We start from the raw sequence: 25,161 nt of genomic DNA on the forward strand, positions 1-25,161 counted from the left end.
AAAGAGATAGGGTGACAGAATGGATAGAAAAGTAAGACCCGTCTATATGCTGCGTGCAAGAGACTCCTCTCAGACTGAAAGACACCTGCAGATTGAAAATGGGGAGGTGGAGAAACATTTATCATGCAAATGAATGTTAAAAGAAAGCCAGAGTAGCAATACTTATATAAGACAAAATAGCCTTTAAAACAAAGACTGTAATGAGACAAAGATGAACACTATATAATAATAAAGGGGACAGTCCAACAAGAAGATATAACAATTGTAGAGGCACCTGGGTTGCTCTGTCATTTAAGTGTCTGCTTTTGGCTGAGGTCCTGATCCCAGGGTGCTGGGATCAAGGCCTATGTCGGGCTCCCTGCTTAGCAGGGACTCAGCTCCTCTTTCTCCCTCTGCCCTGCTTATGCTCTGTCTCTTTCTCTCAAATAAATAAATAAAATCTTTTAAAAAAAGGAGGATATAACAATTGTAAATATTTATGCATCTGACATGGTAGCACATACGTAAAAGTTAAGACATAAAAGTTAATAACAAAAAGGAAATAATTGATAGTAATACAAAAATAATAGGGGACTTTAACACTCCACTTATATTAGTGTTCAAATGATCCAAACAAAATCAACAAGGAAACAATTGTTTTGAATCACATACTGGACCAGATGGGTTTAATGGACATATTCAGAACATTATATCCTAAAACAGCAGAATATATATTCTTTTCAAGTGCACGTGGAACATTCTCCAGCATAGATCACATATTATGCCACAAAACAGACCTCAACAAATACAAGATTGAAGTCATACCACACCTTTTCTGACCAAAGCACTATGAAACTGGAAGCCAGTCACACACACACACACACACACACACACACACACACACACACACAAATCGAAAGAGCACGAATACATGGAGGTTAAATAATACACTACTTAACAGTGAATGGGTCAACCAAGAAATCAAAAAAGAAATAAAAAAATACATGGAGACAAATGCAAATGAAAACACAGCAGGCCAGAATCTTTGGTATGTAGCAAAAGTGGTTCTAAGAGATAAGCTCATAACAATACTTGCAAAGAAAAATCTCAACGACCTAAATTTATACCTAAAGGAAGTAGAAAAAGATTAAGCAAAACCCAAACCTAGTAAAATGAAGGAAATAACGAAGATTAGAGCAGAAATAAATTATATAGAAACCAGGAAAAAAACCAAACAATAGAACAGACCAATGAAACCAAGAGTTGGTTCTTTGAAAAGATCAACAAAATTGATAAACCTCTAGCCAGACTCATCTAAAGAGAGAGAACACCCAAATAAACAACATCACTAATGAAAGAGGAGAAATAACAACCAATACAACAGAAATGCAAACAGTTGTAACAGAATATTATGAAAACCTATATGCCAATAATTGGACAACCTAGAAGAAATGGATAAATTCCTAGAAACCTCTAACCTTCCAAAACTGAAGCAGGAAGAAATAAAAAAATTGAACAGACCAGTTACCGGCAATGAAATTGAATCTGTAATAACCTCCCCACCCCCGCCCTTGCCCCCATCCCCGTGCCAAAAGCCCAGGACCAGAGGGTGTCACAGGCACGTTCTGCCAAACATTTAGAGTTAATAATACCTATTGTTCTCACACTATTCCAAAAAAATAAAAGAGGATGGAAAACTTTTAAATTCATTCTATGAGGCCAGTATCACCTTGATACCAAAACCAAATAAAGACATCACAAAAAAAAAGAGAGAGAGAGAGAGGAACTACAGGACAGTATCTCTCATTAATATAGATGCAGAAATCCTCAGCAAAATATTAGGAAGTCAAATACAACAATTCATTCAAAAAATTATATCCCATGGCCAAACAGGATTTATTCCTGGGGTGCAAGGGTGGTAAGATATTTACAAAATAACCAGTGTGATACAGCACCTCAATAAGAGAAAGTATAAAAACCATATGATCATTTCAATAGACACAGAGAAAACATTTGACAAAGTATATTCATTCATGATAAAAACCCTCTGCAAAATAGATCTAGAGGGAACATACCTCAACATAATAAGGACCTTATATGAAAAACCCGCAGTCAACATCATCCTCATTGGTGAAAAACTGAAGCTTTTCCCCTAAGGTCAGGACAAGGATGTCTAATCTCAATATTTTTACTTGCATAGTACTGGAATTCCTAGTGACAGCAGTTAGATAACATAAAAAAATAAAAGGCATCCAAATTGGTAAGGAAGAAGTAAAACTCTCACTTTTGCAGATGACATGATACTATGTATAGAAAACCCTAAAGACTCCACCAAAACTGGTAGATCAGATAAATGGATTCAGTAAAGTCGCAGGATACAAAATCAATGTACAGAAATCTGTTCCATTCCTGTGTGCTAGTAGTGAAGCAGTAGTAAGTGAAATTAAGAAAAAAATCCCATTTACAATTGCACCAAAACTAGCAAAATACCTAGGAATAAACTTAACCAAAGAGGTGAAGGACCTGTGCTCTGGAAACTACGAAACACAGATGAAAGAAGTTGAAGATGATGCAAAGAAAGACATGCCATGTTGATGGATTGGAAGAACAAATATTGTTAAAATGTCTATACTCCCAAAATGATGTGTAGATTTAATGTAACCCCTATCAAAATACCAACAGCATTTTTCACAGAACTGGAACAAATGATTCTAAAATTGGTAGGGAACCAAAGAATAGCCAAAGCGATTTTGAAAAAGAGCAAAGCTGGAGGTATCCCTCTCCCAGATTTCAAATTATACTACAAAGCTATAGTAATGAAAACAGTATGGTACTGGCATAAAAATAGACCTATAGATCAATGGAATAGAACAGAAAACCCAGAAATAAACCCACAGTTATATGGTCAACTAATCTCTGACAAGGGAGAAAAGAATGACTATACAATAGGAAAAAGACAGTGTCTTCAACAAATGGTGTTGGTGAAACTGGACAGCTACATGTGAAAGAATGAAACTGAACCACTTTCACTATACACAAAAATAAACTGAAAATGGATTAAAGACCTAAATGTGAGACCTGAAACCATAAAAATCCTTGAAGAGAGCACAGGCAGTGATTTCTCTGACATCAGCCGTAGCAACATTTTTTCTATGTATGTCTCCTGAGGGAAAGGAAATAAAAGCAAAAATAAACTATTGGGACTACATCAAAATAAAAAGCTTCTGCACAGCAAAGGAGACAGTCCACAATACTAGAAGGCCACCTACCGAATGGGAGAAGGTATTTGCAAATGACGTATCTGATAAGAGGTGGTATCCAAAATATGTAAAGAACCTATACAACTCACCACCCAAAAACCAAATCACCCAATTAAAAAATGGGAAGAAGACATGAACAGACATTTCCCCAAAGAAGACATGCAAATGGCCAGTAGACATATGAAAAGATGCTCAACATTACCTTTTATCAGGGAAATGCAAATCAAAATATATCACCTCACTTCTCAGAATGGCTAAAAATCAACAACACAAGAAACAACAGGTGTTGGCAAGGGTGTGGAGAAAGAGGAATCCTCTTGTACTGTTGGTGGGAATGCAAACTTGTATAGCCACTGTTTTCCATAGTGGCTGTACCAATTTACATTCCCACCAACAGTGTTCAGGGGTTCCCTTTTCTCCACATCCTTACCAACACTTATTTTTTGTCTTTTTTTTTTTTTAAAGATTTTATTTATTTATTTGACAGAGACAGAGACAGCCAGCGAGAGAGGGAACACAAGCAGGGGGAGTGGGAGAGGAGGAAGCAGGCTCATAGCAGAGGAGCCTGATGTGGGGCTCGATCCCGGAATGCCGGGATCACGCCCTGAGCCGAAGGCAGACGCTTAACCGCTATGCCACCCAGGCGCCCCTATTTTTTGTCTTTTTGACAATAGCCTGACAGGTGTGAGGTAATATGTGTGTTTTGATTTGCATTTCCCTGATAATTAGTGATGCTCAGCATCTGTTCATGTTCCTGTTGGCTGTCTGTATGTCTTCTCTGGCAATGTCTATTCAAAGTCAAAGAGCTTCAGTCCATGTTTTCTTCTACTAATTTTATGGTTTCAGGTCTTACATTCAAGTTATTAACCCATTTTGAATTTATTTTTGTATATGGTGTAAGATAGTGGTCCAGTTTCATTTATCTGTGTGTAGTGGATTAGTTTTTCCAGTACCAATTATTGAAGAAACTGTCCTTCTCCATTATATATTCTTACCTCCTTTGTCATAGGCTAATTGACCATATATGTGTAGGTTTATTTCTGGGCTCTCTGTTTAATTCTTTTGATCGGTGTGTCTGTTTTCATACTACTGCTTTGATTACTATAGCTTTGTACTGTAGTGTGAAGTCTGGGAGAGTGATACCTCCAGCTTTGTTCTTCTTTCTCAAGATTTCTTTGGTTATTTGGGGGTCTTTTGTTGTTCCGTGTAAATTTTAGGGTTCTAATTCTGTGAATAATGCCTTTGGTATTATGATGAGGATTTCATTGAATTTGTAGATTCCTTAGGGTAATATGTACATTTTCACATTAATAATTCTTCCAGTTTATGAACAATATATGTTTCCATTTTTGTTTTCAATTTCTTTCATCAATGTCTTGTACTTTTCAAGAACATAATTCTTATAAATTCAGGCTTTTCAAATTTAATCTTTTCGAATTCACTAAATTTATAGATGAGACTGGCACATGATATAACAGTGAATGTTCCATGTGCACTTGAAGAGGATGTACATTCTGCATTTGTTGGATATAGCGTGCTGTAACTGTTTAGCTGGTTAATGATGTTCAGGTCTTCAAAATTCTTACTTATTTTTTCCATCTGTTCTATTTTTGTTAATTCTGGACAGGAGTATTAAAATTTTAGCTATTAGTGTTGTTTTGCCTATTTCTCTCTTTAGCTTTTTGCTTCATGTGACTTGAAACTATTATATGCATATAAGAAGTCTAATATATAAATCTATTTATTGTAGTTTTTTAATGTCTTGTTTTACGAGATGCCATGAAGGTATTCATTTTTTTCCTGGAATGTTTATTGTATGACTGTTTACATATTGGTGAGTTATCCATCTCAATATCATTGTATGGTATAAATTGGAGGTCAACATTTCTGTTTTCCCTTGCCATTTAAAAGTCATTTGACTGAGAAACTTTTATTGTGAAGACCAACATTTCTCCACCAAAATGCAGTTGATACATATGTTCTAAGTTAGGTTACCTTATGTGTGGATATTTTTCTCAACTCTGTTTGTTCCTTTGGTCTATTTTTCTGTATTTATGCCAATACCAACTTGACTTAATTACTCTAACTTCATAGTAAATCTTGATGTCTGGTCACATAAATCTTCTATGTTAGCTCTTCTAGATTATTTTGACTCTTGTAATCTTTTGTCTTCCATGTAGATGTTAACTTGTAAATTCCCATAACTGCCAAGATTCTAATTGGGACTGTGTTGAATCTATAGATCAATTTAGAGAGGAGTTGATAACTGATCAATATTGAGTTTTCCTGTAGTCTTATATCTATGTGTTCTATTCTTCAGCTGGCCTTTATTTTTTCTAACAATGTTTTATAGTTTTTATTACAGAATTCTTATAGATATTTCAATAGATTTATTCCTAAAGATTTGACTTTTTGTTACTATTGTTAGTGATACTGTTTTTAATCTTCATTTTTTAAGTTGTTTCTGGTATAAGGAAGTCAATTATTAAGTTTTGTATATTGATTTTGTAGGTACTATGCTTACTAAATTCACTTAATGTTATATTCTTTAAATTTTTCTGCATATGTAGTCATATCATCTGTGAATATGATAGTATTACTTCTTCCTTTCTAATCATTATACCTTTTATTTCTGTTTCTTGCCTTATTGAGCGTTAAAAGGTTGAGTGGAAGTCATGATGTTAGATATTAAGTTTTTGAATTCAAGAAGGATGAGATCAATATTGCACCATTAGGTATTTTAATTCAAGATCTTTCATAGTTACTTTTTATCAGAATGAGGAAGTTTGCTTTTTAGCTAGTTTAGCTGAGAGTTTCTAATCACAAACCATTATTGAATTTCATCAGTCAGTTTCTACATCTATTGAAATGGTCATATATTACTTTTCTCATGTATTCTAATATGTGGTAAATTCTGTTGATTGATTTTTGAATGTTAAAATAACTTTGTATATCTGGGGTACACGAACCCAGTCAGGATTTGTTAGCTTTTTAAAATACTACTAGATTCAATGTGCTAGTATTTTATTGTTTTTTTTCATATATGTTTATAAGAGATATTTACATATAATATTTCTTGTCACAACCTTATTACATTTTGGTATTATGTTTGTATCCTTAAAATATGTGGAGAAGTGTTTTCTAATTTCTAGTTACTGAAATAGTTTGTGTAAGTTCTTTATTCTTGGAGATGTTTGGAAAAATTCACTAAGAAAGTCAACGAGTATTAAATTTTCTTTGTGGAAGAGTTTTAAGATATATATTCAGTATATTTAATAAATATTAGAATTTTGAAATTATCTTTCTTCCTTTGTCAGTTTTGTTAAGTTGTGTTTCTCAGTAAACTTGTTCATTTCTTCAAAAATTTCAAATATTATGGAGGATATTCCTATATTAATATATATTTTTAATATTTGAAACTCTGATAATGGTGTCTAATTTCCAATTCTTGATATTGGTCATTTATGTTTTCTCTTTTTAAAAAATCATTTTTAGTGTTTTATCAATTTTATTAATGTTTAAAAAGCCAACTTTTTTTTTTCAACCACTGATTTCTGCTCTTAATACACTGTTTGCTGGGCCCTTGCTCTGAGAGCAGTTCCCCGACCTTGCCAAGGTCCAGGATACATGGCTACTCCGAGCTGAGAGCCCACTCCTGGGCTCACTGATGGCCCCCGACTTCCCTATTCTAATGCCTGGGAACTCTACCACACTCAGGCACCCCCGGTCTTCCTGTGACCCAGGGTTCCTGAGACCACACTGTCCCATCTAGGATTCTGCCCAACTTCACCAGCTGCGCACCTTTCAGGCAGGGACGTCCCTCACTAGAGCAGAGACTTCGGAAAGTTCTGATTTTGTGCTCCACTGTTGTATCACTTTCTGGTTAGGCTTATGGAGGCTCCCTCCCCTCAAGGTTTATCTTCCTCATATATTGCCTCGGATTCACTTCGCATCTCCCACCTTGCAGAAGGTGGTCTTTTTTCTGTTTGTAGAGTTGCGCTGTTCTTTTCTTAGATCTCTGTTGAGTTCACAGGTGTTCGGAATGATTGCATAGCTATGTAGCTGAATTCCTGGGGCCAGATGAAACTAAGGTCTCCTACTCCTCTGCCATCTTGGACTATCTCTAAATGCACTTCTTAATTAATTCTCATCAGATTGTTAAGAGTGTTGATTCAGAGAGTAAAAAGAGTGGGTAGTGATAAAGGTCGGTTTCACTTTTTTATGTGATCTTCTCAGCGTGGTTATTTCTTCAGTATTTTTAAGAATTATGTAAATTAATCATAGTATATACAACATTAAGCCAACAGTATGGGTCTTATGGAGATAAAATGGTTGCTTGCTCCATTGTTCATATTTTGAGTATATTCCTTTAGTATTTGTTGAGAATTGCATTATAGTGTAACATGTGGTTTACTTTCAGGAATATTCCAGGTGCATTTGAAAAGGATGTGTCGTTGGTGTTCTCTTTTGACTATATTTTTCAGTGAAATATAGGAGGTGGTAATTAGGAGTTGGAGTGGCAGTTTTGGTGATAGAGGAGAAAGGCTAAGGTCTGAGATAGTTTAGAAAAGTGGGAGAGTAAATGGATTCAGGAAATACAAATTTATAGGTGAGCAGCACTAATGGCCCATTTGTATGAATTTAAAGATAGACCAATCTCAGTGCATATGTATTTTCATGAGCCATATTTATATGTATAGGTGGAAGCTCTGAGTACTCAGAGTTAAAATTTGAACTCTTTTAGAGTTTCCTTGTTATCTTTGGTGTTCTGACTGTTTATTTTTATCTGTGTAAGTAAAAATCTTTTTAAAACCAAACCTTATCTCCTCTCAGAAGATTCTTTACTGTGAACCTAGGCATCTTTAACACCAGTGAAATTTCTTTTGATTTCTAAATGTTTTTTCTTGTTTATGTTCTTTTTTCTTCCATCTAGCGCTCTTAGAGTTACACTTTCTTGATTATTGCCCCCCTCTTTCTTAGTTTTTTGCTCATATTTCTCTCTCTTGATCTAGGAGATCAGGAGTTTGTCTTGAATTTGCCTTCCAAATTATTTGATATCTTCAGTTGTATTATTCAGTGTTTTCATTGAATTGTCATAATTTTTTTGTAGCTAACTATTTTCTTTATCTGCTCCTTTTAAATGAACCTTTAATGATGCTTTATGTTTTCAAAATATTCCTAATCTCTCTGAGGATATTAAGGATAATTTTTTAAATTTAAATTCAATTAGCCAACATATAGTACATCATTAGTTTCAGGTGTAGTGTTCAGTGATTCATCAGTGTGTATAACACCCAGCGCTCAACACATCATGTGCCCTCCTTATTGCCCATCACCCAGTTACCCCAACCCCCCACCCCCAGCTTCCCTTCCGCAACCCTCAGTTTGTTTCCCAGAATCAAGAGTCTCTCATGGTTTGTCTCCCTCTCTGGTTTCCTCCCATTCAGTTTTTCCTCCCTTCCCCTATGATCCTCTGTGCTATTTCTTATATTCCCCATATGAACAATATGATAATTGTCTTTCTCTGATTGACTTATTTCACTTAGCATGATACCCTCCAGTTCCATCCACATCGATGTAAATGATAGGTATTCATCCCAAGGAGAATTTTTAAAAACACTGTATTATCTTTGTTTCTTCTGGAGTTAGCTGTTTTGCTGCTCATTTTCCCCCTCCTCTTTTATGCTTTTTTTCCTGTCCCCCTTCACCTCCAATATATGATGATCCTTGATTATCACTGCGTATTTATGGTTTTTGTTTGTGTAGACTATTTTTAATGCCTGTTAATACCTTCTTCTGTGTGTATTTTAAATAGAGTCTTTATTTCCTCCATTCTACTGTCTCTGTCATCTGTTCCTGTCTACTTTTTATCTTCCATCAGTTCTTTGAAATTTCGGATTTTGCTGATAGCACTGTTTCTTATTTTTCCAAGCTCTCATGAATTTATTCACATGTACTTTTTATTTTACTCCTTTTCATCCTTTTGGCTACTTTTGTCATCTCTTTTGCTTTTACATCTATTATAAATTTCACTGTACATTGTTATCATGCTTTTAAACACTTGTTAATGGTCTTTTAAAGAATTTAAGAAAGGAAAGAAAAATAGAATGTTATAATTACCCACGTATTTACTATTTTTGAGGTCTCCATTCCATTCTACAAATCTAAGTTCGCATCTGGTATCATTTGCCTTAATCCAGAGAACTTTTTTTTAGCATTTCTTAAAGTTTGGGGGTTTTTTTTTTGGCGATGTGTTCTCTCAGCATCCATTTATCTGAAAATATATTTGTTTATCTTAAATTTTAAAGGTCATTTTTGTGGACTATAGAATTTTAGGTTAAACATCTCCTTTTCCTCCCCAGCAGCATATTGTCTGCCAGCCTCCATTGTTTCTGAAGAGATGTCAGTTGTAAGTCTTATCGTGGCTCTCCTGTATGTATATGGCTACTTTTAAGATTTTTCTCTTTGATTTTTAGCAATTTGATTATGATATGGCTAGATATGGATTTTTTTTTTTTAAAGATTTTATTTATTTATTTGACAGAGAGAGACAGCCAGCGAGAGAGGGAACACAAGCAGGGGGAGTGGGAGAGGAAGAAGCAGGCCCATAGCAGAGGAGCCTGATGTGGGACTCGATCCCGGTACGCCAGGATCACGCCCTGAGCCAAAGGCAGACGCTTTAACGACTGCGCTACCCAGGCGCCCCTAGATATGGATTTTTACGAATTGGGGATACATGAACTGTTTGTAGTCATGGTTTGAGGTTTTCAAATTTAGAAAAAATTTATCGAATATTTTTCCAGATATTTCTTCTGTCTTGTTCACATGTGTTAGATTGCTCAGTATTGTAGAAGTCCTATGGTTTCTATATCTTCATGCATTTATCTTTTAATGTAGATTCTTCTACACGTGTATCATAGTAAACATATTTTATAAAATAAATTCCAACATTTGAGTTTGCAGTCAGTCCATTTCTACATATTTTATCTCTTGACTCTATATCACATTTTTTCTTTATGTTAAATAAGTTCCAGTTGACTGTTGTCTGTTGTGGATGATATCTTGTATAAACTCTGGGTGATGTGGATTTCAGTCTTTCTTCAAAGTGTAGAGCTTTGTTCTAACAGCTAGAAGTTCACCTTGATCCTGTGGAGACTTGATATTAGGCTTTGTTAGGACTGTCCATTCCAGTTTTGTCCTTATTTCTGGTATGTGGCTCCTGTTCCTCAAATGTAGCTTTTCTGGAGTTTCAATGAAAAGGCTGAGTGTTTACCAATTCTTTCTACATCCAAACTCTGATTCTCCAGGACAGGTAGCTAATGAAATCTCTTCCTATTTCTTTTAGATTTCTAGATTTCTTTTATTCCCTCTCCCTGGGCTTTTTGGATTTTCATCACATGCATGTGGATTCAGGAGTCAGCCCCTCAACTCTCTTTTTTTTCCCCAGGATTTCTGCCTTCAATTTCTATCTGATTTAGCAGCTCCAAAGTTTATTCCTTGATTCTTCTAGCCAGTAAGACTACAGCTTTGTATAAGAGCTCTGTCCTCTTTTCCAGCAACCACTTGGGCACTACAAAGACTTTGTAGTTCCCTCAGGATAAAAGATGGATAAATGTGGACTTCAGTGTTTTCCCTTCGGTCGAGGGTCACATCTCCTCCAGCTCCTGTCTGCTTTTGTTTGCTTGTCAATGTCTTCAGTGTTTTTAGGGTAGTTTTGTTCTAGAGTTTATAATTGTTATCAGTAGGTTGTATGGGTTTGTATAGGATATCAAAAACAAATCAAGAAGAAGGAAGTATGTACACAGATACACAGAGGAATATTATTCAGCCTTGAAAAAGGAGTACACATTATTTGCAACAACGTGCAAGAATCTCAGGGGCAAGTGAAATAAGTTAGAATGACAAATACTGCATGGTACCACTTATATGTGTAATTTTAAAAGAGTCTAACTTTAAGAAACAGATGGTAGGAAAATCTTGCTAGGGGCTGGGATTTGAGAGAAATTGGTAAAAGGCTATAGATTTTCAGTTATAAGATAGATAAGTTTTAAAGATCTAATATAATTTGACTATAGTTGTGAAAATTGTATTGTATAATTGACATTTTTCTCAGAAAATAGAAGTTAAGTGTCCTCACTGGAGTAAAAAAAAGTACCTTCATGAGCTGACTGATGTGCTAACTCAGTGCTAGGGAATCATTTCACAGTGTATACAATGTAAATCATCATGTCATATACTCTTAGTGTCTTATAATTTTGTCAGTTATATTTCAGTATGGTAGGAAAAAGGTTTTTTTCAAACAGACTACAACTAAAAAATCATTAGGGCCTCGAGAGACTTACTAAAAGACACATTTCTTTTTTTTTTTTTTTTAATAATAATTTTTTTTATGTTATGTTAGTCACCATACAGTACATCCTTAGTTTTTGATGTAGTTGCCATGATTCATTATTTGCGTATAACACCCAGGGCACCATGCAATACGTGCCCTCCTTACTACCCATCACCGGCCTATCCCAATCCCCCACCTCTCTCTCCTCTGAAGCCCTCAGTTTGTTTCCCAGAGTCCACAGTCTCTCATGGTTCATTCCCCCTTCTGTTTACCCCCCCTTCATTCTTCCCTTCCTTCTCCTACTGATCTTCCTGCTATTTCTTATGTTCCATAAATGAGTGAAACCATATGATAATTGTCTTTCTCTGCTTGACTTACTTCGCTTAGCATTATCTCCTCCAGTCCCGTCCATGTTGCTGCAAATGTTGGGTAATCTTTCTGATGGCTGAGTAATATTCCATTGTATATATGGACCACATCTTCTTAATCCAGTCATCTGTTGAAGGGCATCTCGGCTCCTTCCACAATTTAGCTATTGTGGACAATGCTGCTATGAACATTGGGGTGCGTATGGCCCTTCTCTTCACCATGTCTGTCTCTTTGGGGTAAGTACTCAGTAGTGCAATTGCTGGATCATAGGGTACCTCAATTTTTAACTTTTTAAGGGACCTCCACACTGTTGTCCACAGTGGCTGTACCAACTTGCATTCCCACCAACAGTGTAAGAGGGATCCCCTTTCTCCACATCCTCTTCAACATTTGTTGTTTCCTGTCTTGTACATTTTTGCCATTCTAACTGGCGTAAGGTGGTATCTCAATGTGGTTTTGATTTGAATTTCCCTGATTTCTGCCCATTTTTTTATTTGATTATTTGTTTCTCATGTATTGAGTTTGAGAAGTTCTTTATAGATCTTGGATACCAGTCTAAAAGACACATTTCAGCAGAAAAAAGTTCAGAAGGAAAGCATAGGATCCAAAACAATGGTGAGCACAAATTGATGAAATTCTTGCAAATTTGCCTCTTAATGGCTAGGAGTTCATTTTAGATGGTGTTCTCTACTTGAGTAAAAAAGAGTGTAATAAATGAAAAAAAATTTTTAAAAATTGTTATTTTTGAACGAATTAAAATTGTTTAGGTTTGTGTATTCAATAGCAGGTGGACTTCAAAAAATCTTGTGGTTTTAACAATTGCCAGTTTCTTGTTTCTTTTTTCTCTACTCACTGGAAGTCCCCAGTTATTTGAAGAACTAAGTATTAACTCTAGTATTTCCTCTAATCGATTAAGGTCCTTATAGTTAGAAACAGAGCTAAATTTCACCTTGCGTTTCACTTAATCATAGTTTTTCATTCCTCTAATGTCTATACTTAGTATAGTGCTTGGCAGTCAGTAAATGCTGTATGCAGATGTTTGCTATCACTTTCCCTTTCTCCCTTCACATGGCTCTGCTCGTGATTTAAATGAGTACATCTGTAGGGGCGCCTGGGTGGCACAGCGGTTAAGCGTCTGCCTTCGGCTCAGGGCGTGATCCCGGCGTTGTGGGATCGAGCCCCACGTCAGGCTCCTCTGCTGTGAGCCTGGTTCTTCCTCTCCCACTCCCCCTGCTTGTGTTCCCTCTCTCGCTGGCTGTCTCTATCTCTGTCGAATAAATAAATAAAATCTTTAAAAAAAAAATAAATGAGTACATCTATGTGAAAGGTGGTCAGATTTTTAGCTGTTTCAAATATCAATCTCATGTTTTAGCTGCTAGCTAAATTATTGTGTAATTGCCCTACTTTCATTTCTAAACAAAAGTGCGTAAAGCAGCAGTCTTGATTCTCCTCACCTGCCAGTGTCAAGGGGCAAAGTGTTCATTTCCTCGTTTCCGTTAATGGTATTATAGATCTCCCAAACCTGAAATCTTCCCGCTGTCTTTTACTCCTGGCTTTAAAAACACCTTTTTTAAATTTGAGTATAGTTGTACACAGTGTTGCATTAGTATCAGGTGTGCAGCATAGTGATTCAGCATCTCTATACGTTACGTTGTGCTCACCACAAGCTTAGCCATCAGCACTATGACACTGTTGTACGCTGTTACAATAGTATTAACTGTAATCTCTGTGCTGTGCCTTTTACTCCTGTGACTTACTCATCCCATACCTGGACTCCTGGCTTCTTCTGTATTCAGTTTGTTACCAGGTTGCCTGAATTCTTGCTGTCACATTACCATTCATCATTCAACTGTTGGCGGTTTCAGTTCAGGATCTTACTACTATCCAGACTATTGAAGTAGCTTTTTAACTGTTTCGGTTTCAGCTTTCTCATTGATCATTGACTGTAGGATAATGTTTAACTTCTTTGATCTGATCTATTTATTTATGTATTTATTTATTGAGTTCCATGCTCAACGTGTGGCTTGAACTCACGACCCTGAGATTAAGAGTTGCACACTCTACCAACTGAACCAGCCAAATGCCCCTTAAATTCTTTGATCTGATATTCAGAGTTTTCTTAGTTTTGCACGTTATAACAGTTAAGATTGCATTCATTTACAAATTATAAGATGTTTGGTGGTAGATAGGTGATTCTCGACATTGATTTGGATGCTTAAGTTTGCTAGGTCTTTTATTCTTTTGTCATTTCCTTCCTGGTTGCTTCATGGTTTTAAAGTGACTGTCCTACCCTATATTTATGCTCAGAGGCAGGTAGGAAGAAAGTAAAGGGGGGAAAGCAAAAAGCAGAAGGGAAGCCAAGTCAGCCTCCTTTTAAGGAGTGCTCCTGGAAGTACCACCAAGCAACCTCCACTTAAATCTAATTTGTTGAAACTGGTTCACATGGCTATCCATCTGTGGGGAAGTACAGTTCTTTGGAGAGTATGTTGCTCTCCCCAAAGAAATTGGGCTCTATCAAGGAAGAAGGAAAAATGTATTTTGGGTATGTAGTTGCAGTTTGCCACAAATATCTTTTTTAAAAATCCTTTCCTAAATGGTATAACTTCTTAAATACTGTACTTCAGCCCAGTAAATTAGAATAGATCTTGTACCTTCCTACTTCTCAGCACAGTTCTACTCTGTCATTCATATAAATCCAGTCTGTTGTACAGAATCAGTTTTTAAATGTGACCTCTCTAATAAAACTCACCAGTTTAAACCCAGTTTGAAATGTTATTTACCCCCTCTAGACACCAATGAGCAATTGTCACAGTAATTCATTTATTGAGAATTTATGTTGCCTAGTGGGATCCCTTCTCCTGTTGCCTGTGACTAATTTTGTTGTTTGTTTTGTTAATATTACATGTCTGTATTCGGTTTCCTCAGTTAAGTTGTAAACTTCAGCTTTATGGTCCTTGTCCACAGGAAGTTTATAATGTCAATGTCTCTCACTGTGCTTTGTATATAGTAGTACACAATATTTATTCAGTTAATGAATTTAACAAAGTCACTGCTTTCAGTGAAGCCTTCTTTGTATATGAGGGATGCCTTATCAGTATCACTTTCTTTTGTAACTTACTGTTTTTTTCTTAATAGGCAAATGTTCTGAAAAAAATTCTGCATGGGAATGGCTTGCCTTACAATGACAGAAATGGAAGGAACATCCGTATCTCCTGTACATCAGAATGGTGATATTCCTGGAAACGCTAATCCCGTGAAGGACATAGAACCGCTCCTACAGGTGTATCTTTATCATTCTCTTGAGAAAGCTGAAGGAGAGTATCTGAAGTTTCCAACTGGGGAGTATGTTGCGGAAGATATTTGTGTTGCTGCTTCTAAAGCTTGTGGTAAATACCTTAAAAAATTATTTTCTCCTTGTTAATAGATCATCACTTCAATTATGCTACTCTAATGCCATGTACATATATAATGTATTATTTTTTATCTTTAAAAATGCTTATATGGCAGTATGCTTTCAAAGCAAGAGCTGCCAGAGCTTGGAGACCTGCTTGCTGCCTGGTGCTGCCTCACACTGAGGGCTTTGTAGGTGCTGAGCTCCTTGGTTGCCCCAGGTGCAGCTCTCGAAGTCCAGCCGCTGCCCGCCACAGGGTTCAGGTGGTAAACCTTGATGGAGTGTGCGTTTCCAGCAGGGAAGAGTGCACAGGCCCAGGGAGCATGATTTCAAAGGATGGAGCCCCACAAATCCACTGGGGCTGGGCAGCCGGAAGCATTGGGGCTAACCTTTGGTAAAGCTACAAGGACAGAAACCTTGTCCCAGTGTGTCCTGTAGGCAAGACCTCTGCCCTGGTGGACAAGGAGAACAGATTGTCATGTCAGAGAGGATTATTCTTGAGCCTTAGGTCTAATGGAATTTGCCCTGTTTGGTTTTAGACTTGCTTGGGACCTGTCACTCCTTTTATTCTGCTCGCTTTTGGAGGAGAAATGTCTATCTTATGCCTGTCCTAGCATCATATTTTGGAAGCATTTAAATTGTTCGATTTCACAGATTCACAGGAGTGCAGTTTGCTTAAGAATGAATGGTACCTTGAGTCTCACCCAAATATGCTTTAGTTGATATTCAGATGAGTCTGTGAACTTGAGACTTTCGAGTTGATGCTGGAATGAGTTAAGACTTTTGGGGCTGCTGGATGGAGTGAATATATTTTGAATGTGAAAAGGATGTAAATTTTGGGGTACTAGGGCAAAATGGTAAGTTTCTATTGCTATGTCTTCACGTCTGCTTATCTTTTTTCTGCAGTTTTTACTCTAGAAGCTTTATTTGGATTGCTTTTTAATAATTTCCATTGCCTCATCATGTTCATGTTTTGCTCTACCTTCTTTACTAGATGAAATATATTGCAGTACCTGATTTAACTTTGTTAATTGGTAATTCTACCATCTCTGTCATTTCCAGGTATCCTTCTACTGATTGATGTTTCTTCTGGTTTTAGGTCATATTTTCCTGCTTTTTTGAATGCCTACAATTTTTGGTTGGATGCTGGGTATTGTGATATAAATTTGCAATTTACATTGTTGCCTGCTGGATTTTTCTTTTCCTTCCTTCTTTCTTTCTCTCTCTCTCTCTTTCTTTCTTTCTTTCTTTCTTTCTCTCTCTCTCTTTCTTTCTTTCTTTCTCTTTTGTTCTTTCAGAAGTAGCTTTTTTTTAAAAGATTTTATTTATTTGTCAGAGAGAGAGAGAGCATGCTGCACAAGCAGGGGGAGAGGCAGGCAGAGGGAGAAGCAGGCTCCTCACTGAGCAAAGAGCCCGATGTGGGACTCGATCCCAGGACCCTAGGATCATGACCTGAGCTAAAGGCAGACACTTAACTGAGTGAGCCACCCAGGTGTCCCTGTTGTATTCTTTAAATAGTAATGGACTTCGTTCTGGCACGTGGTTAGGTAATTGGTGATTTACTTAGCTGCTTTTGAGATCTTCTCCTCCTTTTCTTTCTTCTTCCTTCGTTAAAAAGTCCAATATTTCTAGTATATTCACAGAACCATGCAACTATCATATCAGTTTTCAGCACCCCCAGAAGGAAACCACTTACCCATCGAAATTATTTTCCATTTCTTTCCCAGCTCCCCCAACAACAACTCTACTTATATCTCTAAGAATTTATTTGGAACATTCAAACGGAATCATACCATATGTGTTTTTTTGTGACAAGGAGTTGAATTCCTGAGTCATATTGTAACTTTGTGAGGAACTGCCAGAATATTTTCAAGGCACCTACATCATTTTACATTTCTACCAGCAGTGTATGAAGGTCCCAGTTTTTCTGCATCCTGGTCAACACTCGTTATTACCTGTCTTTTTGATGAATGACATACTAGTGGGTGTGAAGTTGTATCTCATTGTGTTTTTTTGAAAAAATGTTAATGATAAATGATTCACATATCATACATTTCATACTTTTAAAAGTGTACCTTTCAGTGGTTTTTAATATCACCAGTCACTTTTAGAACATTTTTTCACCCCAAAAGAAACTCTGTGTTTATTGGCTATCACTCTTCAACCCCCTCATCCCTCTCCAGCCTCAGGCATCCCCTAATCTATATTCTGTCTCAATACATTTGTTTGTCTAGATATTTCATATAGATGGGATCATATAATATGTGGCCTTTTCTTACTAGCTTTTTATACTCATATATAATAGCCCCCTGCCATGGAAATCTTTAGTAAAAGGTGAAAGATTTATGTGATCTGAAGAGAAACTCCAGAGTATTCTACTCATACAATTTTTGTGAAGTTCATCCATATTGTACCATCTGTCAGCACTTCATTCTTTTATGGCTGAAGAATATGCTACTGTATGGATGATGCCACACATTATTTAACCATTGATCATTTGCTGGACATTTTGGCTCTTTTAGTCTTTGTCTATCATAAATAATATTCCTGTGAACATTGTGTACAATGTTGTGTACAGTGTGGACAGACAATTTTACTTCTGTGTGTATACCCAGAAGTGGAATTATGGGTCAAATGGTAACTCTATGTTTAATTTTTTGAGGAACTCCCAGACTGTTTTCCAAAGTGGCTGCACCATTTTATATTCATACCAGTAGTGTGTCAGGGTTCTGATTACTCCACATCCCTGATAACACTTGTTATATGACCTTATAAAACTTATATCCATTCTAATGGGTATAAAATGCTATCTTATTGTAGTTTTGATTTTTTTTCCTGATTACCAATTTTTTTAGTATCTTTGCATCGTTTATTGGCAGTTTGTGCGTCTTTGGAGAAATGTCTATTCATATCCTTTGTCCACTTTTTAAAAGGCTTTTTGTTTGTTTGTTGTTGAGTTAATAGTTGTATTTTCTAGATACAGATCTGTATCGAATATATGATTTGGAAGTCTTTTCTCCCATTTTATGTTTTGTCTTTTCACTGTCTGAATCTGGTAGTGTCCTTTGAAGCACAGATTTTTCATTCTAATGAAACCTTGTTTATTATTTTTGTTGTTGTTGCTTGTGTTTTTGTGTCATATCTAAGAATCCATTACCAAATCCAAGTTCATGAAGATTTGCCCTTGTAGTTTCTTCTAGGAGTTTTATTGTTGTAGTTTTCTTCACTTTGAGTTCATTTTTGCAGCTGGTTTGAGGTACAGGTCCAGTGTCATTCTTTTGCATGTGAGTATCTATGTGTTACTGACTTCTTCCACTTTATATAGTGTTTATAAGATTCATCTATGTCGTACCATGTATTAGTACATTATTCTTTTATGGCTGAATAATATTCAGCTAAATAGTATCAAATACATGATACAACACGGATGAACCTTGTAAATATTATAGGAAGTGTAAAAAGCCAGTAACAAATGGATATCTACATGCAAATCCCAGCTCCATTTGATGAAGAAGATATGATTTCCCTGCTCAGTAGTCTCAGAACCCTTCCAAAGTATCATTTGGCCATACATGAGTGGGTTTGTTTCTGGATTTTCGGTTCTGCTGTCTATATGTCTTAATGCCAGTACCATACTCTCTGCATTATTATAGCTTTGTAGTTAAGTTTTATAATCAGGAAGTGTGAGTTTTCCAACTTTCTTGTTCTTTTTCAAGATTGTTGTATTTTTAATTTTTTAAAAATCTCTTTTATTAGATGTTGTGTTAGAGTTTTTGTACTGTTCTTTTAGGGTTACCCTAGCTATCACAATGTACATTTTTGGCTTATTACAATCTTAAGCCTAGTGTGTTATAATTTTCTAAACAAGTCAAGAACTTGAGAGCAGTTTAACTCCATTTACTTCTCTTCACTTTTGGTACTATTGTTGTTTTACTTCTGTAGACATCATAAACACCACAGGGCACTTACATTATTGTTGCTTTAATAGTCATTCTTTTGTATTTACCCTTTCCCTTGTTCTTTATTCTTTCTTGTACTCCCATGCTTCCGTCTGTCATCATTTTCCTTCGGCCTAAAGAACTCCTTTTAGTATTTCGGTATTGCAGGTCTGCTGCTGACAGACACCTTCAGCTCTTATTCATCTGAGAATGTCTTTTCTTTTTGCTTTTTGTTTTGTTTTGTTTTTGTTTTTGAAAGATATTGTCACAAGGTATAGAATTCTTGGTTGGCCTCCCCCCCCGCCCTGCCCTTTCATTCAGTGTTCTTAACATGTCCTATTCATTCATTGTCTTTTGGCTTCCATGGTTTTTGTTGAAAAGCTACCTATTAGTCTTTTATTTCTTCTTTGAAGGTAATATGTTTCTATGCTCTGGTTACTTTTAAGATTTTTCTTTCTGTTGTTCATCTTCAGCTGTTTGTGGTGTACCTATGTGTTGTTTTCTTTGTCTTCATTTTGCTTTGGGCTCTCTGATCTTGCTGAATTTGTAGGTCAGTATCCGTTTAGCTTTGGAAAATTCTTGGCCATTCTGTTACATGTGAATTAGATCCGTTTGACAGGTCTTAAATGCCTTTTATACTCTCTTCAGTTATTTCCGTTCTGTTATTTTTTTGTCCTTCGATTTGGGTACTTTTTATTGACTTGTTTTCGTGTTGACTAATTCTATCTTCTGTAGTATATTGTGTGCTGTTAAATCCATCTGTTGGTCCATGGTTTAGTAGCATCAGTATCACCGGGGAGGTTGTTAGAAATGCATTATCTCAGGCCCCATCCCAAATCAGTGAATAAGAAACTTTCTTTTTCAACAAAACCATGCTTTTCAACATAAACCATGGAACCAAAAGACAGTCTCCAGGTTGTTATAATGATGAACATTAAATTTTGAAAAGTACTGGTATAGCTCATTCTAGCTCATTTAGTTAGGGAGAAGAAAAAAAACCTATTTATATAGTTTATGAAGCCCAGTTAGAATATACTCTTGGGTTCTTTACAGTGGAACCCATGTTATGTGCCATGTACTTTGCTAAGTACTTTATTCATATTATGGCATTTTATCCTTCTAACTATCCTGTGAATTTAGTTTTCTGTCCTTATTCTTTAGATGATGGAAGTATAAGCTTAGATTAACTACCACAAGTTTGCCTAGCTAGTAAATGGCTGAGCTCAGACTTAACTCATATCAGACTTTAAGCTAATGCTATATAGGTTATCATTGTTTAAACTGGCATACTTTTGAGGTGAAAAGATATGCTGTTAATAATTATGCTGGAACAGTAGACAAACCAAACCTACCGTGGTCCAGCCAGGTTATATACTCATCCTGTCTGTAGCTCTATGCCATATAGCACCTCTCTTTTCTTTTCTGTTTAGCTGTTTTAGCTTCAGGAGCATTTACAGCTGATCCTCTGTGTTTGTATACATTTTATGTATTCTGCCTGCAATTACATAGAATAACTAAATCCTCATGTGTTTTCAGTTTATGTATTACCTCTTTAGAAGCCTTTACTGAAGTCTTTACTTCATTTGACTCTCTTGATAAATGCTTTTACCTCTGTTAAAACCAGAGCTGAATAGAAGTTAAAGGGATGAAAATGTATTTTACTTAATAAACCATTGTAATAGGGAAGATATTCCAGTATAGAAGCGAGCTTGACTGAATACAGCCTGAACAGATGAGGTTTTATAGCCAATGAGAAAGATTGACGGGGGCATTGGTGAATGGAAAATTACTAAGAGTAGACATCAAGTCTGGGGGGGATTCTGGGTCAACCAACCTAATATGATTCTTGCTGTAGGCAGGCCAAGGTGATCAGATATCATCTGGTGGATAATAGAGGTGGGGAGTTTGATTGGATATTAAAGGTGGGGAACTCTTGCTAAATACACTTAGCAGGATTCTTGCTAAAACTTGATTCTACATGGAAGAACATGTATGAGCCTTGTTGGGGAGGGTTCAGAGGAGCCTTGCTAAAATTTGGTCAAGCAAAGAATCTTTCATCTCTCCCCTGTACTACTTTGTTTTCTTATGGTCTTTACTGTCATTGCACTTACTCTTTTGAATTGTAGTTCCCCAGTGGCGTCACTGAGTCATCTGCTACAACATGAGATCCTTAAAGTTGGGCACTATTTTTAGTTTTGTATTTCCTGTACTCCTCCTGTGCTTATTATGGAATAGGGACTTTGTTAATATTAGTGGGATGATGACTATTGCTCTAGAATGATATGGAACTGAATCACAGTTATAATGGCTTGGAAAATAAGAAGCACATTAAAGTGCTTTTAATAAGTAAAAATACAAATAATTTGGACTTGGTGTATAGGGAAAGAAAGAGTTAAAAATGACTAAGGTTTCTGTGTGGTCCTATTTTTTCGATATAATGTATATCTCAAATACAACGTCATTGCTTTTTCATGCTTTCTAGGAAAACCCAATTAACATGAACTAAGAAAAATGAAATAAGTATTAATATATAATTGCCATTTTGGAGTAAGATACCAGTGTGACTAAACATGACTATAAGCACTTTCTTTTGTTATTTGTTTGCAGGGCTGACTTGACCATTTTTCTTTTGGTGTGTATCCCACTTTTTCTGACCCTTTTGTGCCAATTTATATAAATACATTCATAATACCTATAATTAAGGTATGCAGTCCAATTTGAAGAAATCATTATTCATCATTTTAAAAAAATCCTGGTGATTCATTGATATGAATTCACTTTTCCTGCTTTGTATGATTATGCTATTGTTTGAAAATCATGACCATTGTCTTCTTTTAAAAAAATCCCTGTTATCATATGCTAAGAGTAATGGTTCCATATACGGTTTTGTTTGCATGATTACATTTAAACTAAATGCTACTTTTTTGTTAAGATTCTCTTCCCAGTGTTTTCTCTTCCCAGGGTCATCTCATATCAGGTCTATTATGGCCCTTTCCTGGACATTTTCATCCCCTGTTCTGTCTCTCATATACCTAGAACACTGGCTGTGTGAAGTATTTTGTGGGGAGAGGAGAGGTGGTAGGTAGATAAAGGAAGTAATATGTGCAAGGCACTGAGACGTGAGATTACCATGCTAACTACTTCGTTGATTGGATGATGTTATTCAAATTTTCAAGTTTAAAGTATTTTTTAGTGCATAATTAGCCTAGATCAAAATAGTATTCAGATAAAATAACTATTTCTCAAGTTATTTGAATGGCATTATTTCCTGTCATGGTTATTTTAAAATTCAGAGGATGACAAGCCATCATTCTTTATAGTTTCAAGGTGATTTATGTGATGAACTCTTATTTTCGTATTGATTAGTATCTTTTTTTATTTCTTTTTCCTGTTTCCTTTTTTTTTTTTTTGACATGAGGACTTACCATTTTTATTTAATGAATTATTTTTTAAAAAGAAGGTTTTTCTCTACTGTACTCTTAACCTTCCTTTTCCCTCTGTCCCATCCTAGTAACCGGGGCAATAATCTCTTGTGATTCCTTCTATAGTTTTTTACATGATCATATAAATATATATAGAAACATAATCCCCCTCCCTCCTATACACACAGTCATTAGGATTTTTAGGTTATTATTTTATAAAATGAAATCATATTTTATGCTTCTTGCCTTTATCACAAAAACATACATTGTGAAAAATCTGTTTAAGCCACACACTTTTGCACTAATTCTTTTTATTGAGTTTCCTAATACTTTGCTCCATGGATTGTACTACCATAATTTTTTCGATTTTTCTACTCTTGATTTTACATTTTCTTACTGTATTGTGCTTTGAGGGGTACATTGCTGGGTTGAAAGGTTGACATTTCTAGCAATTACATAACATAGTCCCTTTACACTATCACCTAATCAGACCTAGATGTTATCCCTCTTATTTGTGCTAGCTGAATCATATAAAGTGATATCACATAATTTTATTTTGCATTTTTTTTCAATACTAGGTATTACCATCCTTTCACATGTTTATTAATTATTATTACTCATGTATTTGCTCTGTTGTGAATAACTTATATCCATTTTTGCCATTTTCACTTTTATTTTGCATTTATTAATAATAATTTTTTATTATGTTAGTCACCATACAATACATCCCAAGTTCTTGATGTAAGGTTCCATGATTCATTACTTGCGTATAACACCCAGTGCACCATGCAGTATGTGCCCTCCTTAATACCCATCACCGGCCTCCCCTCTAAAGCCCTCAGTTTGTTTCCCAGAGTCCATAGTCTCTCATGGTTCATTCCCCCTTCTTTTTATTCCCCTTCCTTCTTCCCTTTCTTCTCCTACTGATCTTCCTACTTCTTATGTTCCATAAATGAGTGAAACCATATGATACTTGTCTTTCTCTGCTTGACTAATTTCACTTAGCATTATCTCCTCCAGTGCCGTCCATGTTGCTGCAAATGTTGTTTAATCGTTCTTTTTGATGGCTGAGTAATATTCCATTGTATGTATGGACCACATCTTCTTAATCCAGTCATCTGCTGAAGGGCGTCTCGGCTCCTTCTACAATTTGGCTATTGTGGACAGTGCTGCTATGAACATTGGGGTGCATATGGCCCTTCTCTTCACTACGTCTGTATCTTTGGGTAAATACCCAGTAGTGCAGTAGCTGGATCATAGGGTAGCTCAATTTTTAACTTTTTAAGGGACCTCCACACTGTTGTCCACAGTGGCTGTACCAACTTGCATTCCCACCAACAGTGTAAGAGGGATCCCCTTTCTCCACATCCTCTCCAACATTGTTGTTTCCTGCCTTGTCCATTTTTGCCATTCTAACTGGCGTAAGGTGGTATCTCAATGTGGTTTTGATTTGAATTTCCCTGCTGGCTAATGATTTTGAACATTTTTTCATGCGTTTGTTAGCCATTTGTATGTCTTCATTGGAAAAGCATCTGTTCATATCTTCTGCCCATTTTTTGATTTGATTATTTATTTCACGTGTATTGAGTTTGAGAAGTTCTTTGTAGATCTTAGATACTAATCTTTTATCTGTAGTGTCATTTGCAGATATCTTCTCCCATTCCTTGGGCTGCCTCTTGGTTTTTTTGACTGTTTCCTTGGCTGTGCAGAAGCTTTTTATCTTGATCAAGTCTCACAAGTTCATTTTTTGTTTGTTTGTTTGTTTCTCCTGCCTTTGGAGATGTGTCATGAAAAAAGTTGCAGTGGCTAATGTTAAAGAGGTTGCAGCCTATGTTCTCCTCTAGGATTTTGATGGATTCCTGTCTCACATCAAGGTCTTTCATCCATTTGGAGGTTATCTTTGTGTATGGTGTGAGAGAGTGGTTAAGTTTCATTCTTTTGCATATAGCTGTCCAATTTTCCCAGCACCATTTATTGAAGAGACTGTCTTTTTTCCACTGGATGTTTTTTCTTGCTTTGTCAAAGATTAGTTGCCCAAAGAGCTGAGGGTCCATTTCTGGGTTCTCTATTCTGTTCCATTGGTCTATGTGTCTGTTTTTGTGCCAGTATCATGCTGTCTTTGTGATCACAGCTTTGTAGTATAGCTTGAAATCCGGCTTTGTGATGCCCCCAGCTTTGTTTTTCCTTTTCAACAATTCCTTGGCGATACAGGGCCTTTTCTGGTTCTACACAAATTTAAGGGCTGTTTGTTCCAGTTCTTTGAAAACTGTCATTGGTATTTTGATCGGCATGGCATTGAAAGTGTAGATTGCTCTGGGTAGCATAGAGATTTTAACTATATTTATTCTTCCGATCCATGAGCATGGAATAGTTTTCCATCTTTTTGTGTCTTCTTCAATGTCTTTCAAGAGTGATTTGTAATTTCTAGAATATAGATCCTTTACGTCTCTGGTTAAGTTAATTCTGAGAT

General features: G+C 36.1%; 1 protein-coding gene and 1 pseudogene across 3 annotated transcripts in view; one reads left to right on the forward strand and one right to left on the reverse strand.

Annotated features, from left to right (window-relative positions):
* The window catches only part of JAK2 (Janus kinase 2), a 208,896-nt gene that overhangs the window by 108,673 nt on the left and 75,062 nt on the right, over window positions 1-25,161 (forward strand). For all 3 annotated transcript variants that reach the window (XM_040620303.1, XM_040620304.1, XM_040620305.1), the window contains one exon: window positions 15,076-15,326. In XM_040620303.1, coding sequence (XP_040476237.1) covers window positions 15,101-15,326 — 226 coding nt within the window. In that variant the 5' untranslated portion in view covers window positions 15,076-15,100. The remainder of the gene's footprint in view (window positions 1-15,075; window positions 15,327-25,161) is intronic.
* On the reverse strand, window positions 17,614-17,704 carry LOC121100152 (annotated as a pseudogene).

This window comes from Ursus maritimus, unplaced genomic scaffold (assembly GCF_017311325.1).
Source record: "Ursus maritimus isolate PB19 unplaced genomic scaffold, ASM1731132v1 scaffold_34, whole genome shotgun sequence".
NCBI lineage: Eukaryota > Metazoa > Chordata > Mammalia > Carnivora > Ursidae > Ursus > Ursus maritimus.